Source organism: Pelophylax lessonae (genome assembly GCF_965119305.1).
Source record: "Pelophylax lessonae genome assembly, chromosome: 11".
Lineage (NCBI taxonomy): Eukaryota > Metazoa > Chordata > Amphibia > Anura > Ranidae > Pelophylax > Pelophylax lessonae.
This window is the reverse complement of record NC_138778.1, coordinates 102,813,378-102,827,438: the sequence shown is the minus strand read 5'-3', so window position 1 is coordinate 102,827,438 and position 14,061 is coordinate 102,813,378. Positions and strand designations below refer to the sequence as shown.

Below are 14,061 nucleotides of genomic sequence, written 5' to 3'. Positions count from 1 at the left end.
TTTGATTTGTTACTTGTGAGACCAGGTAGCTGGGATAGATAGTATAGTGGAGGGTGTCCTTAAAGTTCGGAAATGTAAAAACTAGTGATCGATATAGTTTTTTTTTAACCACCGATACCGATATTTTGGTCATCGGATATCTGCCGATATTTTCGGACTATTTTTTTTTTTTAAATGTCTACAGGTACTGTGGTGGCGGGATCTGTTGTTCTAAAAGACCCCAAATCCCTCCTCTGCACTTAAAGCATTCAAAACACCAAGTTTGGCTGTTTTGAATGCTGTAAGTTTTTGAATTCGGCGCTGGCGGTGCAGATGGAGACCCGGTCAGATGGCGGCGGTGAAGGTAGGATGCCCAGGTCTCCGGTGGGACAAGAGACCCGGGCGAACCGTGCAAAGTGGGGGGAGGGGGGGACACCCCCCCCGCTCCTTGGAATGACAGCCGAGCGGCTTCTCAGTCATTACAAGACAGCCGACCGTCGGCTACGGACACCGGTACCGGGGTGATGCCTCTAGCTGCAGGCTTCACCCCGGTACATGCACTTTCCCAAAATATCGGCAATATCGGTAGATCAAAAGGCCGATTCCGATATATCGGGGACAGTGCATATCAGCCCTTGATATATCGGCTTTGCCGATAATCGGTCGATCCCTAGTAAAAACGGTGTTATTGATAACAAGTAGGGCATCATCTGCAAACAGACAAAGTTTTTGTGTGTCATACCTGCCAGATCAAATTCAGATATATGTGCGCTGATGCAGATCATTTATACCACATTGCTGAGCTAGATGGGACTACAAGCACTTTTCCAAATGTCTTGCCTTGCAAAGGACTAATAGGGGTAGATTTACTAAAGGCAAATAGGCTGTGAACTTTGCAAAGTGCAGTTGCACTCTGCAAGAGCAGTTGTTCCAGAGCTTTGTGAATGAGCAGAAGCTTGGCTGACTTCCATTATACCCTACTGTTCCTATAGTTCCAGAGATCAATCTTAAAATCTGAATTTTTGAATTGTATGAATCGGTCCACTTTTCCATACATTGTCATTTCCGCTACTGAATAAACATTTAAGCTTTATGCTCATGGATGATTTGGGGCTAAAAATATGCTCTAGCTTAAAATTCTGGAGTTTTTTTTCTTGCACAGGGAGCCCCAGATGGCAGGCACAGCTGGCCACAGAAGTGTATGGCTGTAAAAAGGCTGTATACAACAATGCTTTTGTGCATCATTGTAAACGCACATGCTCGTATGACTTATTTCCTGAACACAGAACTTCTGCATTTGGGGTATAAGTGGTATGTGCAGATTAAAGCCAATGCACAGAAGCATTGCCATACTGTACACTAAAGTATGGCTGCACACAACCATTCACTTTTATGGCCAGCTGTATATTCCACCTGCAGGTTTCAAGGCAGGGAAAAACACCAGGATTTACACTGAAGCATATTTTAAGTCTTAAATCGTCAATGTAACAGAGGACAAAAAAACTCCCCTTTTCTGCAATATTAGGTCCTGCATGTTTATTTTTTGACTAATAATGAAGAGGAAATTATTTTTATAATGCCTGTACACGTGATTTTTATTTCAAAAAGTAGGATGAGACTGTTTGACGCACATGAATTAATGAAAGCCTGGTGCAAGAAAAAAAAAAAAAAAAAAAAAGAAAAGTTTATTTAAAAAGAGTATCATGGTTTAATGAAGTATGCAGTGTGTATGCTGTGTAGGACATCTGTTCTTTGTGGTTTTGTGGCATCTGGCATCCTCTAAATGCTGACATTTTAACTCCTTTTAAATAAAGGTTAAGTGATTTAATGAAAATGTTTGGTCTGGAGTTTGCCATTTTGGGTGCATTGAATCACACTTGTTGTGTATTTTGCTACCTTTAGACCATTTGGAGGAACTTTCCTTTGACCGCGTCTGAATTTGCATAATGAGTCTAAACGCTGACAAGTACATGCAAGGTGTACCATAATGGGCAAGGATCTCTGCAGTTATCTCATCAGGGACCCAGATTAGAAAGCCGACTTGTTGGTTGGTACAGTAAGGAGTGGACATAAACCTTAATTGCACCTTCACCCAAAAAGGTGCAGTTCATCCTCTTCCCCCCTCCAGCTTCTAACACATTTGCAGCTTTTTTTTATTTTTTTTAAGGAGTGGGTACCTTATTTTGACTAGTACCTGCTCCTAAGCCAGAATGCGTTGTACTTGGCCCACCACCCCACATCCCTGACACGCCACAGTACACAGATGTGTACCACCTATGCGAGAAAAAAAAGGGCATTAGGATTTAAAAAGGTCCATTAGGGTGCGTTGTGTTGTGTTAATATGCCGCTAAGGTATGAATAAGGATCTTTTGCTGAGTTCGATGAGAAAAACCCCTCTAAAGTATAAATTGATTTCCTGGTAAAGACCTTTAAGCCAAAATATTTTTCTAGTTTTGATAGCATGGGGAAGAGTTAAGGTTTCTGTCTGGTTTTTTTCTTGCCTGTGATCCCTTTTGAAAGGTAATACTATTTCCTGTCCTGACGGGAAGTAAAGGGGATATCCCCACAAAAGCGACATGGACAGCAAATAAAACTGAAAGAGGCTCTAACCCTTCCATGCTTTATCCAAATCGAAAGATATACCTAGCCTTGCTTGTGTTGGCTGCCTCAGAGTTTTTTTGCAATTTGAGTGGAGCAAAGAGTCATACCCAAGGTACCACATTCCATTAGAGACAAACATACTGTATAAACGATGGGAATTTTCTGGTACCATATGAATGTACCAAATAGTTAAACATTTAACAACGTATTATATCCATAAAAAAAAATCAGACTTCATACAAGAGTTTTTTAATGCAAATTAAGTTCTAAGCTTCAATTAAACCTATTTCTTCGACTTCACTAAATTACTTCTTCAAAAAGAATTGTTTGGACCAAGAGAAGCAACTACAACAAAACTAAAAATATATTATAATACAATATTAACAATACAATTCACAAAACACATTGCTGTATAATGTAAATGTCTCACATCCACTCCAGGAAGAGGCTGAGAATGGAAAACTAACTACTCATAATTTTCACTCTTGACTGAAGGGGGAAGATGGATCCAATAAGTGTTGTCTGGTCCGTGCACATGAAAACTCCTGTTAATTCCTGAAAAAAAATATTGTGTATTTTTGACTTCCTATGCACTGAACTGAAGTCTCAAACAATGTTTTCAGCGAATTAGCAAACCACTCCATTCTATGAAATTGAGATTAGGCGGAGCAATGTTTGTAGCTGCAATCAGGAAACCAACTTAGTGACAATACTACTCCTCTATAGATACAGTGCAGTAAGTGAGCGTTGTCACCCTAGGAAGAAGGGGTAGATGAAAATTATGGAAGAAAGCACTGGAAAAAGAAAACGAATGCAGCCACCACTGCATTAGCCCTTAAGCTGGGAAGGACTGGTAAACTGCAATATATTACATTTTTGTTTTGTTTTTTCTTGTTTTTTAAACTAAGTTTAAACTCTTTTGGGAAGGCTGTCCACAAGGTTTAGGAGTGTGTCTATGGGAATGTTTGACCATTCTTCCAGAAGCACATTTGTGAGGTCAGGTACTGATGTAGAAGAGAAGACCTGGCTCACAGTCTCCGTTATAATTCATCCCAAAGGTGTTCTATCAGGTTGAGATCAGGACTCTGTGCAGGCCAGTCAAGTTCCTCCAAACTCGCTCACCCATATCTTTATGGACCTTGTGTATGTGTGTATATATATATATATATATATATATATATATATATATTGACAGACCCCAGTTCCAATTCTCAAGTCCTTTATGATGTTAGATCAAATCTTCCCATCCTTTATTTGGGCAGGCAGTGTTCCCCATATATCCATGGCCAACGTCCAGTTGCCTCCCTCTTTGGGTGATCTCACACTTCCTTGTTTTCAGAAATACTACTGGGCTGCTGTTTTGGTAACAGTAAGGTGGTGGTTTTCCTAGATGCCAAGTAACCCAGCAGTCGATTTGAAGGCTGGCCTGCTTGGTTCCTACCCTGAATTGAGTAATTTGGTGTTTCAGGCATCCTGCTCTAAACCTAATGTTCACAGTAAGAGGTTAATAAGCCCCAAAATATAGGAAAGTGGTGTCAGCAGAGGTGGCCGAATGTGAAGGAGAAGCTGACAAATTGATTCTTGATGAATTTGATTTCTATTGCTCACGGAATAATATAAAACACTCTCAACAGGTTGGTGGCACTACAATGGCTACTTCCTCAGGATGGTGCATAAAACCCTTTAAACCGCTTTGATCTGTCTCTTGTGCTGAGTGTGCCCTCACAAACGGCACACTTTCGGACCCTGTTATCTGGGCATATTATGGGATGGAAACATCGAAGGATGTTATCTCAGGGGGCCACTTGTCTTTTAAAAGTCTTAAAGTGTTCACCAGTTACCCAATACAACTTTTTTTTTCCTTACCACATGTGCAATTTACCTTTTCCTCTTGAGTTGAGTTCCCACCAGGTGGAATTGCTTCTTTCAACAAAGAAACTGGACAAACCTCTCTTGTCCCTCTACCATTGTATTGCTTACTCTGAAACAAATAAAGTTTCCCACCTGTATGACCTATGGAACAGAGATCTGCCTGATCTAACCAACGGGGATTGGGAGGAAGGAATACAAAATCTTCCCCTTATGATTGCCTCTAGAGAGAGATGGATTCAACTGAAATTTATCCATAGGGTATACTACTCTCTGCAAAGATTTTCCACCATTTCCACCATTGCTGATCCTACCTTTTCCAAATGCCGCACTTTGGCGGGCACGTTTATTTATAGGGTTTAGTCTTGCCATCTACTACAAGTCTTTTGGGGGGAGGTGGCATCAGAGATGGGGGGCTGACGATACCGAAGTATCCACTTATGCAACTTCTGGGTATTTTTGATACAATTGCCACTACGTATCACAAAAGGCTTTTTATGTTTTATGCCTTTTTATAATGCAAGAAAAACCATTTTGCTTAAGTGGAACATATCGGAACACCCTTCAAGACCCCAATTGCGTACTTTTTTAACAATGTCATCATGTTGTACAAACTTGCCTACTTGGGCTGTACCTGTCCTACTAAAATTCCACGAGGTATGGAATTCCTGGGTTAGAGCTTGGGACGTCCCACTTTAATGGTCTACCACCTACTTCCATCTGGCCCCCTCCCACCTTCCCTTTTATCCTCCCTTACGCTCTTTCCCCTTCCTCCCCCCACTCCCCTTTCGTTCTCCCTCTTCTTTTATACCATATTTTCTTAACTGGTGCGTTTCGCCCCGTCATTTATTTATAATCTTATAACTCTTTCTATCTATACCCTTTGAGGTTTCATTGTAAGACTTTGTTATCAATGAGTGTAATAAATAATTGTTTGGAATAACATGACTGATACTATTTTGCCATTTGCTTAAAATATTAGTTATTCAGTCCTATAACTGTGGTCAGCTGCTATGTCTATATCAACCTGCACTTATTTTAACCTGGAAACTTCTGTTGTCCCTTGTTTCCTTCCCCTATTGTGCCAGTAGGGTTGCTTTTGATGTTACTGTTTTTTGTATGGTTACTTAAAGAATATATTTAATAAACTATACTGTTAAAGAAAAGTATAGGGTCAGTCACTAAATGTAGTAACCGAAGTCTAGTGTGTCCAGCCAGGGTCCCTAAACTTTGCTAGACACCCTCTTGCCTCATAAGTTAGCTTAAAAAGTAGGAGGCTCTGATTTGTTTTTTGGGTTTAGATACGTTTTAAGTTTTAATTACATTGGTTTTGTGCTTTCTTGCACTTTTAAAATTGTATTTTCTCTTTATTTTTTAAATGTTTTTTTTTTTTTAAAACCCAAAACATGAACAGGTTATTTAACCATGTGTTTAAACTTACAGAAAATCAAAATCGCTGCCTTGCGCATGTATACCTGCTGCGTAGAAAGAATAGATTATGAAGAGTTTTTTGAAAGTGAGTATATCTTTGTTTTCAAATGTTCAAATATTAACCCGTGCTAGGCATATACAACTATCAATAATATAAAAACGTGCAGCTGATGTTCACCAAGTAAAAAAACTCAAAATATACGTATATATATATATATGTGATAGTAACAGCGCTTGCCCTTACAGTCATATAAAGACATACTGACTATAACAATCATATAAAAATTATTAAATGAAGTGTCCATGTGCAAAAAAACTCATTAAAATCTATAAAGTGCTCAAGTGTTCCAAAAAAACTCATAAAGTTACTGTTCAAAGTGCGAAAAGTGCTCCAAAGGATCCAAAAAATGTGCTAAGGTGTTTCAAGTAAAAAAGTGCTGAGGTGCTTCAAGACAGATCATGCAGTGCAGGGTGCTTCACTCCCCTCCTGTATCCCCACTGACCAGAAATAATGGACCCACAGCTATTTCAGTCTGGGGGTCAATATGGCTTATAGCTGGGGAAATGGAAGCCAATTCACTTGCTGGATACTGCCACACCACCGCTGTACACCGGCTTGTTACAGGATCTTTAGGGACTCAAATAAAACGAACAGGTACCATAGTGAAGCCCGTTTTATAAAGGTTTATTGCGCAAATAAAATATTACTTACAAGAAGTAGATAAGATTTTGGCTTGTATCATATATTGAGGCTCTTGGGGGAATGCCGTCTAGCATGCGTTCCGCGGAGGACAGGAAGTGACGTCAATGGTTTGTGTAATTGGAAATTCATCAAGGCACTTCGCCCCACCCTCCAGGGCGTCATCGAAGGACATCCTTTTGGATCCATTTTTTGGAGCCTTTTTAGCACTTTGATCATAACTTTATTCGATTTTTTGGAACACTTGAGCACTTTATTGATGTCAATGAATTTTTTTGTACATGAACACTTTATTTAATAATTTTTGTATGATTGTTATTGTCAGTATATCTTTATATGACTGTGAGGGCAAGCGCTGTTACTATATATCTTTTATCGTTTTCATTGTCTTTATCCAGACTGGGTTATGGTCATCAGGTTGGTTTACAGGGGTATCGGAACATCCCTCCAGGCCTGTGAGCAACCTTATATGCGATAATCTTACTATATGTGCTAAAAATACAAACCTTAAGCATTTTACAATTGTTTTTTTATGAAATAATTTTATATTTGTGAATCCTTTATTAGGACAATGTAAACTATTTAACATCATTTTAGGAAGCATTGCTGTTTGCCTATTTGTTTTTTGTTATAAAGATAATTTTCCAACTCCTGGGAAAGCATTTTTTTATAGCTTTGGATTGGATAAAGTTTTTTAAAATGTGTGTCTTAGCGTTTAGCTCTGGGGTCCACTATTCTAACCCCCGCCAGGACAATATCTACATGCAGTTTGCATGTTCTTCTGTCTTTCTGTGGTTTTTCTCTGGGTACTTCAGTTTCTACCCACATTCCAAATGTACTTGTGAGGGTAGGTATTCTAAAATTGAGGTGAATAAATAGACGTTTTATTTTAAGCATGATATAACCAAAGTGTTTCAGGGGAACAAAGACTCCACCTTCTTCAGGGCAGCTGCTGTGTACTGTGATGGGTGGGGATGTACTGGTGTGTCTGTGACACTAGAGACTGGAAGGTGGCAGTGGCAGCATGGAGGATCCAAAAATATGCTGGTAGGTTATTTGGCTCCTGTCCAAGTTGGCTCTAATAAGCTTAGAGTGTAGGTATGTTTGCAAGATAGGGACATTAGATTTGTGAGCATTTTGAGGCCAGGGAATAATCTACATCAGGGGTCTCTTACTTCCTAAACAAAGGGCCAGTGTACTGTCCTTCAGACTTTGAGGGGACTGGACTGTGGCCAGTGCAAGTAGGAAATGCCCTGGCATCAATAGGAGTAAACCATGCCCCATCATTTGCATAAGTGGGAAGAATAATGACCCATTGTTGGCATCAGAGGAAGGAATAGTGCTCCGTCATTGGTGTCAGTGGAAGGAATAGTGCCCTATCATTATCATGATCTACAGTATTGTAAAGTGCTGTGTAAATTGTCAGGGCTAAATAAATACCCATAGTAGTAATAATAACAATAAAAACCTGACTTTTTTTTTTCTCCACTCGACTAAGAAAACAGGATTTTGGTAAAGCCTGTCTCCAATGATGAGATTTCCTGACACTGGTGCAGACAGTGTCACTGTGGAGGTAGCACAAAAAAAAAATATTTTCTTCTACCCCTTCAATACAAAATTAAAAAGCAAGTTTGGCTGGACTTAGACTTTAACGTGAATGGTCCATCTACATTATCTTGTGTTTAAAGAATTGTATTTAAGCTGGGTATACACTATCGAAATTCAGCCGGCTGAATTTAAATCTGTGTTTAGCCTTGTCTGTGAAGGAGAAGCTGGTCACTATAAATGAGTAATAACTGGATTTTTGTCTTACCCTAAAATCCTTTTCTCTGATGTTCATTGACTGACACAGCTCCATAACTTCTTGACCAATGGGTTTATGCTGCTCTCCATAGGAGAAGGACACTAGGCGGAAAATAATGTGACCACGCCTATAGGGCAGTCCCAGGGGGTATACTCCCACTTCCTGCTATAGGACTTCAGTTTTTTAACAAGCAGTGTCAGAAGAACATAAAACCCATCTCACAAGAGGGGCGGGTGCTGTGTCCGTCAATGAAAATCAGAGAAAAGGATTTTACGGTAAGACAAATATCCAGTTTTCTCTTTCGTTCTTTGAGGGACACAGCTCCATATCTTCTTGACTTATGGGACATCCCAGTGTCAGAGCAGTGTCAAACATGAGGGGTGGGAATAACACAGCAAGAAAAAACACACTTCCCAAAGGCTAAACATAGCCAACCAAGAGCTCAACCAGGAACAACTGGAGCTCACCTGACAAAAATAACAAAAATAACAAATACACCCTCAAAGCGGACTAAACGTCCCCCCCCTCCCGCTGCCTTCCACGGTTCACCCGGTTTTCCCGTCCCACCGGGAGACCCGGGCAACTATCCTGCACGGCCGCCGTAGAGAAGACCCTATCATCATGACATCACTTCCAGGTACTCTGCGCCAAATAAAAAAAAGACAGCATTCAAAACAGCCAAACTTGGTGTTTTGAATGCTTTTAAGTGCAGAGGAGGGGTTTGGGGTCTTTTAGACCCCCAGATCCCTCCACAAGAGTACCTGTAAAAAAAAAATAAATAAAATAAAATCATTTTTTTTAATGTACGAAAATATCGGCCAATATCGGGAAATACCGATATGCGATGACCAAAATATCGGTATCGGCAATAAAAAAACGATATCGGTCGATCACTAGCCTGCACTACCATCTGTCGGATTCATCTGCAGCAGATGCGGCCATCCACTTACGGGGTCCATCCAAAAAGGACAAAGAAAGAATCCAATTTCCGGAATGACTCAGTCACCGCCAGGTACACCCTGATTGCCTGAACCACATCCAAAAACCAATCTCTTTAGGATGCTTAGGCTTAGGACATAGAGAAGGTATCGCAATGTCTTCATTTAAATGGAAACCAGAGATGACTTAAGGAAGGAATGACTGACCGGTAGGAAGCACCACCTTGTTTCTGTGAATCACCAGGTAAGGTGAACGATTGGACAACGCAGCCATCTCCGACACCCTGTACGCAGAAGTAACAGCCACCAAAAAAGCTACCTTCTCTGTCAAAGTGAGCAGAGAAATCTCGCAAATGTTTTCAAAAGGTGGTTTCTGCAGAACTGATAGCACCAAATTGAGGTCTCATGGAGGCAACGGAGCCCTCGCAAGGGGGAGCCAGGTGGAGGACTCCCTGAACAAAGGTTTGGACCAAGGAATTTGTGGCCAACGGGCATTGAAAGAAAATCACCACGGGCGATATCTGGCCTTTGATGGTACCCAAGGCTAAACGCTGATCTACACTTCTTTGGAGAAACTCCAAGACATGAGGCACCGAGAGGTAACGGGCGGAAACCCCCCTTGGTACTCACACCAAGTAATGTACGCCTTCCAGACTCAATGATAAATCTTCCTGGAAGTAGATTTTCTAGCTTCTAACAGCATAGGAATCACTGATTCAGACACCCCTCTATCCTTCAACACCTGGCTTTCAATAGCCAGGCCGTCAAAGCCAGTGACTGTAAAGCAGGATGGAAGATCGGTCTTTGAGTTATCTTCTCTGAGAGGCAGTTTTTAAGGGACATCGCCAACCAGCCGTACTAGGTCTGTGTACCAGGACCCGCGAGGCCAGTCTGGTGCCACTAGGATGACCAGAATCCCTTCTGCCTCCATCCTTCGCAGAAGTCATGGCAGAAGAGTCAGCGGTGGAAATGCGTATATTAGACAATATTGGCTCCAAGGAGCTACAAGAGCGTCTGTGGCGTCGGCCAGAGGATCCCGAGACCTTGCTACGAACCTCTGCACCTTCCTGTTGAGACGAGAGGCCAACAGGTCCACATCAGGAGTCCCCCCCACCTGAGGCACAGTTGATGAAACACCTCTTGGCGAGACCATTCTCCCTGATCCAACTTCTGCCGACAGAGGTATTCCGCCTGACAATATCCACCCCTGGAATATGCACGGCAGAGATGGCTGGAACAAGGCGTTCTGCCCATCTTAGAATACCGGCCACTTCCCAGGGCCGCTAAGGCAGCCCTTGCAGACGATCCGTCCAATGGATTAGGCAAAACCTGATCGCCCGAATTTCCAGTATATTGGTCGGCAGACTGGACTCCTCCAGAGTGCAAACACCCTGAGCCGGATCCATACCCAAGACACCTCCCCATCCAGAGAGGCTGGCATCCGTTGTGACCACTGTCCAATACAGGGGGGAGAAAGGATTTTCCCTGTCGCAGTGCCAGAGAGCAGAGCCACCACATCAGGGATCCCCTTGTACTCCGGCTCAACAGGATCAGATTGTCTAGAGCCTGTGGGTTCTTGTTCCATTTGACAAGGATTTCCTTCTGTAGAGACCTGGTATGGAACTGAGCAAACAGAACCGCCTCGAAGGTGGAGACCATCAGGCCCAGCACTTGCATGCAAGTCCTGAGGCATGATCACCGGTTGGACAGCAGGAGCCGTGATGCATTCTGCAACTTCTTGAGTTGCACCTCCGGAAGAAACACCCGGGCTAAGGTCGTGTCCAGAGTCAGGCCCAGATAGTCCAGTTTTGTGAATGGAACCAGAACAGATTTTTGGAAATTCAGTTTCCATCTGAACTCTTGCAAAGTTCGCACCAAAATGTCCAGATTGTCTTTCAGGGCATTCGGAGACTCTGCTCGCAGAAGGAGATTGTCCAGGTACCCCAGCACAGCAATCACCTTCTGCCTCACCCGTGGCGACACCAAAGGGAATTGCCACAAATTGATAGTGCTCCTCGCCAACGGCAAAGCGAAGGAAACGCTGATGCCCGACATATACTGGGATATGAAGGTAAGCGTCCTTTATATCGATAGAGACTAGGAAATCCCCTTGATGAAGGGATGCCACCACCGTGCGAACAGTAAACAGGTTTGAATAAAACCCCTGAAAGCTCTCCCTCCTCTCATTAATGATCTCCTCCATGGATGCTCCAAACAAGTGGTCTCCTACAAAATGGAGATCAGTCAATACCTTCTTGGAAGCCTGGTCCGCAAACCATTATTTCAAACATATCATGTGGCGCAGAGTCACCACCGTCACGGACACCCTGCAGGCTAAGGGGGCCGCTTTCAGAGAGGCAGCAAAGATATACTGTAACCCCTGGACCAACTGGTCCGCCAGCTCCACCAGGTCAGGAGGAGATTGACCACCTTCCAAATCCTAGTGCAGGAGCTTAGCCCATTCCGTTAATGTCTGTGAAACCAAGGTTATGGCAAACACTGGCTGCAGAGAACCGGCCATGGTGAAACGGTATTGTACCAGATATGAAGCTCTCTTGTCAAAGGGGCCCTTTAAGGACGGAGAGTACTCCACCGGAAGGAGGGTGGCTTTATTCAACCTGGAAACCTGAGAGTACACCACAGGTTCTTTAGCAGGGACTCTTTAAACCGATACCTTCTAGCACAGTGCTTGCGACAATGTTGTAGAAATAGGCGGAAAAGGGGAATACCTTTGCCGCCTTGGAGGGTCTGGAGGTACCAAACTGCACCATTGCAGCCGACGCAGTAGTAGCTGCGTCCTCCAATTTTAAAGTTTCCCACACTGATAGAATCAATGCATCCTCCAGCACCTTTTCATGCTCGACTGTAGTGAAAGCAGAATCATCCTCACTATCAGAGCACTCGGGGTGCATGGACGCAGACCCAGTAGGGTGAATCGCATTTGCGGCTGCCAAATCCACCTCAGACTCTGAGGAGGACGCTTTTTACTCATCCTATTTTGGAGGGCCAAATCTACTTTAGACACCAGTGACTGCAGGACCGCCGTCATAGCAGACCAGGTAGACTGGGACCCCGCAGGTCCCGCAGCCCCAGAGAGTGGTGACACATGCTCCAGGGACTCCATGGGTTAACATGGAACCGCCAGGAAAATGTGTAATATTGCTGTGAAAAATACCTACCCACCGCTGCACCAGTGGTACTACAAGTCCCAGTGCCCCAAAATCGCCATAGCCGAAAGATAGAGCCAAATAACCCCCGCAGGGACTCTCCACCCCCTTCTCAGGTGTGGATGCAGAGTGTCAGGCTGCACGCCGTGTGGTGATCATAGAGGAAGTTCATAGAACTGCCACTAGAGGCCCATCGCCGAATCAACTCCCCCCATAGACTCCAAAAAAATGGCCGCCGATTAATAGAAATGGGAAACAAGAAAATGGTCACCGGACTACACAAACATGGCCACCGATATATACAGCAGCCATCTACAACAAAATGGCGGCTGCACGTGGTGCTCCCGGGACCCTCCAAGGACCACCAGGTACATATGGACAGCAAGGGGGGCCCCCCTGCTAGGGACCCCCACCAGGACAATCCCCCCAATAAGGCAGCGTTTGTGCCACCGGCAGCACCCCCTCCCCCCCCCCTAGCCCCAAGCACCCGCTCGACACCCGCACCATAAAAATCAGGGGGGGAGGGGGGGCTAGGTATAGGTGAATGGGGTTGGTCTGCAGAGGGACCCTGATATTGAGGGGAAGCATAAAAGTGGGAAGGAAGGGCACTCGGAGGTCCAGGGAGGGGCCAGCGTCCACCCTGAGGGGCCACCAGAGGGGCGGGGGGACACTACTTACCTTACCATGGGACCAGGCGGGCACCACTCCAGGCAGACCACCCACCATCTTGGCATGGGGAATGCTGCAGGCCAGAAGTACACTGCGACTCGGGTCATGACTAGGATTGTGACCAGGGTTATGCGTCCTCACAAGATGTTTAACTCGCCGGCCAGCCCCCGTCCAGTGGGGCTATGTCGCAGCCAACCCAGCGCGGAGCTAAGGTCGGGTCATGCTAGCTGACAAGACTGGGAAGACCGTAAGGATCTAGGATAGTTGATTGTAGTTCTCACAGGAACAGAATTGATTGTAGTTCTCACAGGAACAGAAAATAATAAAAAGAAAAAATGTTGTTTAAAAAGGAAAAAAATGCTAGGACCTGACTAGGCAGAAAAAAACTGAAGTCCTAAAGCAGGAAGTGAGAGTATACACCCTGGGACTGCCCTATAGGCATGGTCAAATTTTTTTCCGCCTAGTGTCCTACTCCTATGGAGAGCAGCATAAACCCATAAATCAAGAAGATATGGAGCTGTGTCCATCCATGAACGAAAGAGAAAAATATGCAAATTTCTTAAAGCAAGTGAAGCCACAACTCCAGCTATTGCTACAAAATGCATAGTAATATAGATCTGCACATATGGTCAACTATCATACAATAAGTGATCACAAATAATGGCAAAGCACCAGTGCAATCAGTATAACAAAAAAAAAAAAGTTGGAAGGAGACTGTATTATGCAGTCTCTTTTGTTCATACGGTTTTACTGGTACCGCATCACCTTCACATAAGACACTGAAAGATAATAAATCCCTACGAAAACCAAACTAATAGTACTTTAGAGGTACCACACCATAAATTTAAAATTTACATTTTTATTGTACAAAAAGCTTAAAAGAATAACAGGGAAAACCTAGAC

At 43.5% G+C, this 14,061-nt stretch overlaps 1 protein-coding gene across 2 annotated transcripts in view; it reads left to right on the top strand.

The window, feature by feature from the left end:
• The window catches only part of UQCC1 (ubiquinol-cytochrome c reductase complex assembly factor 1), a 415,387-nt gene that overhangs the window by 150,410 nt on the left and 250,916 nt on the right, over window positions 1-14,061 (top strand). For both annotated transcript variants that reach the window (XM_082272610.1, XM_082272609.1), the window contains exon 5: window positions 5,893-5,965. In XM_082272610.1, coding sequence (XP_082128736.1) covers window positions 5,893-5,965 — 73 coding nt within the window. The remainder of the gene's footprint in view (window positions 1-5,892; window positions 5,966-14,061) is intronic.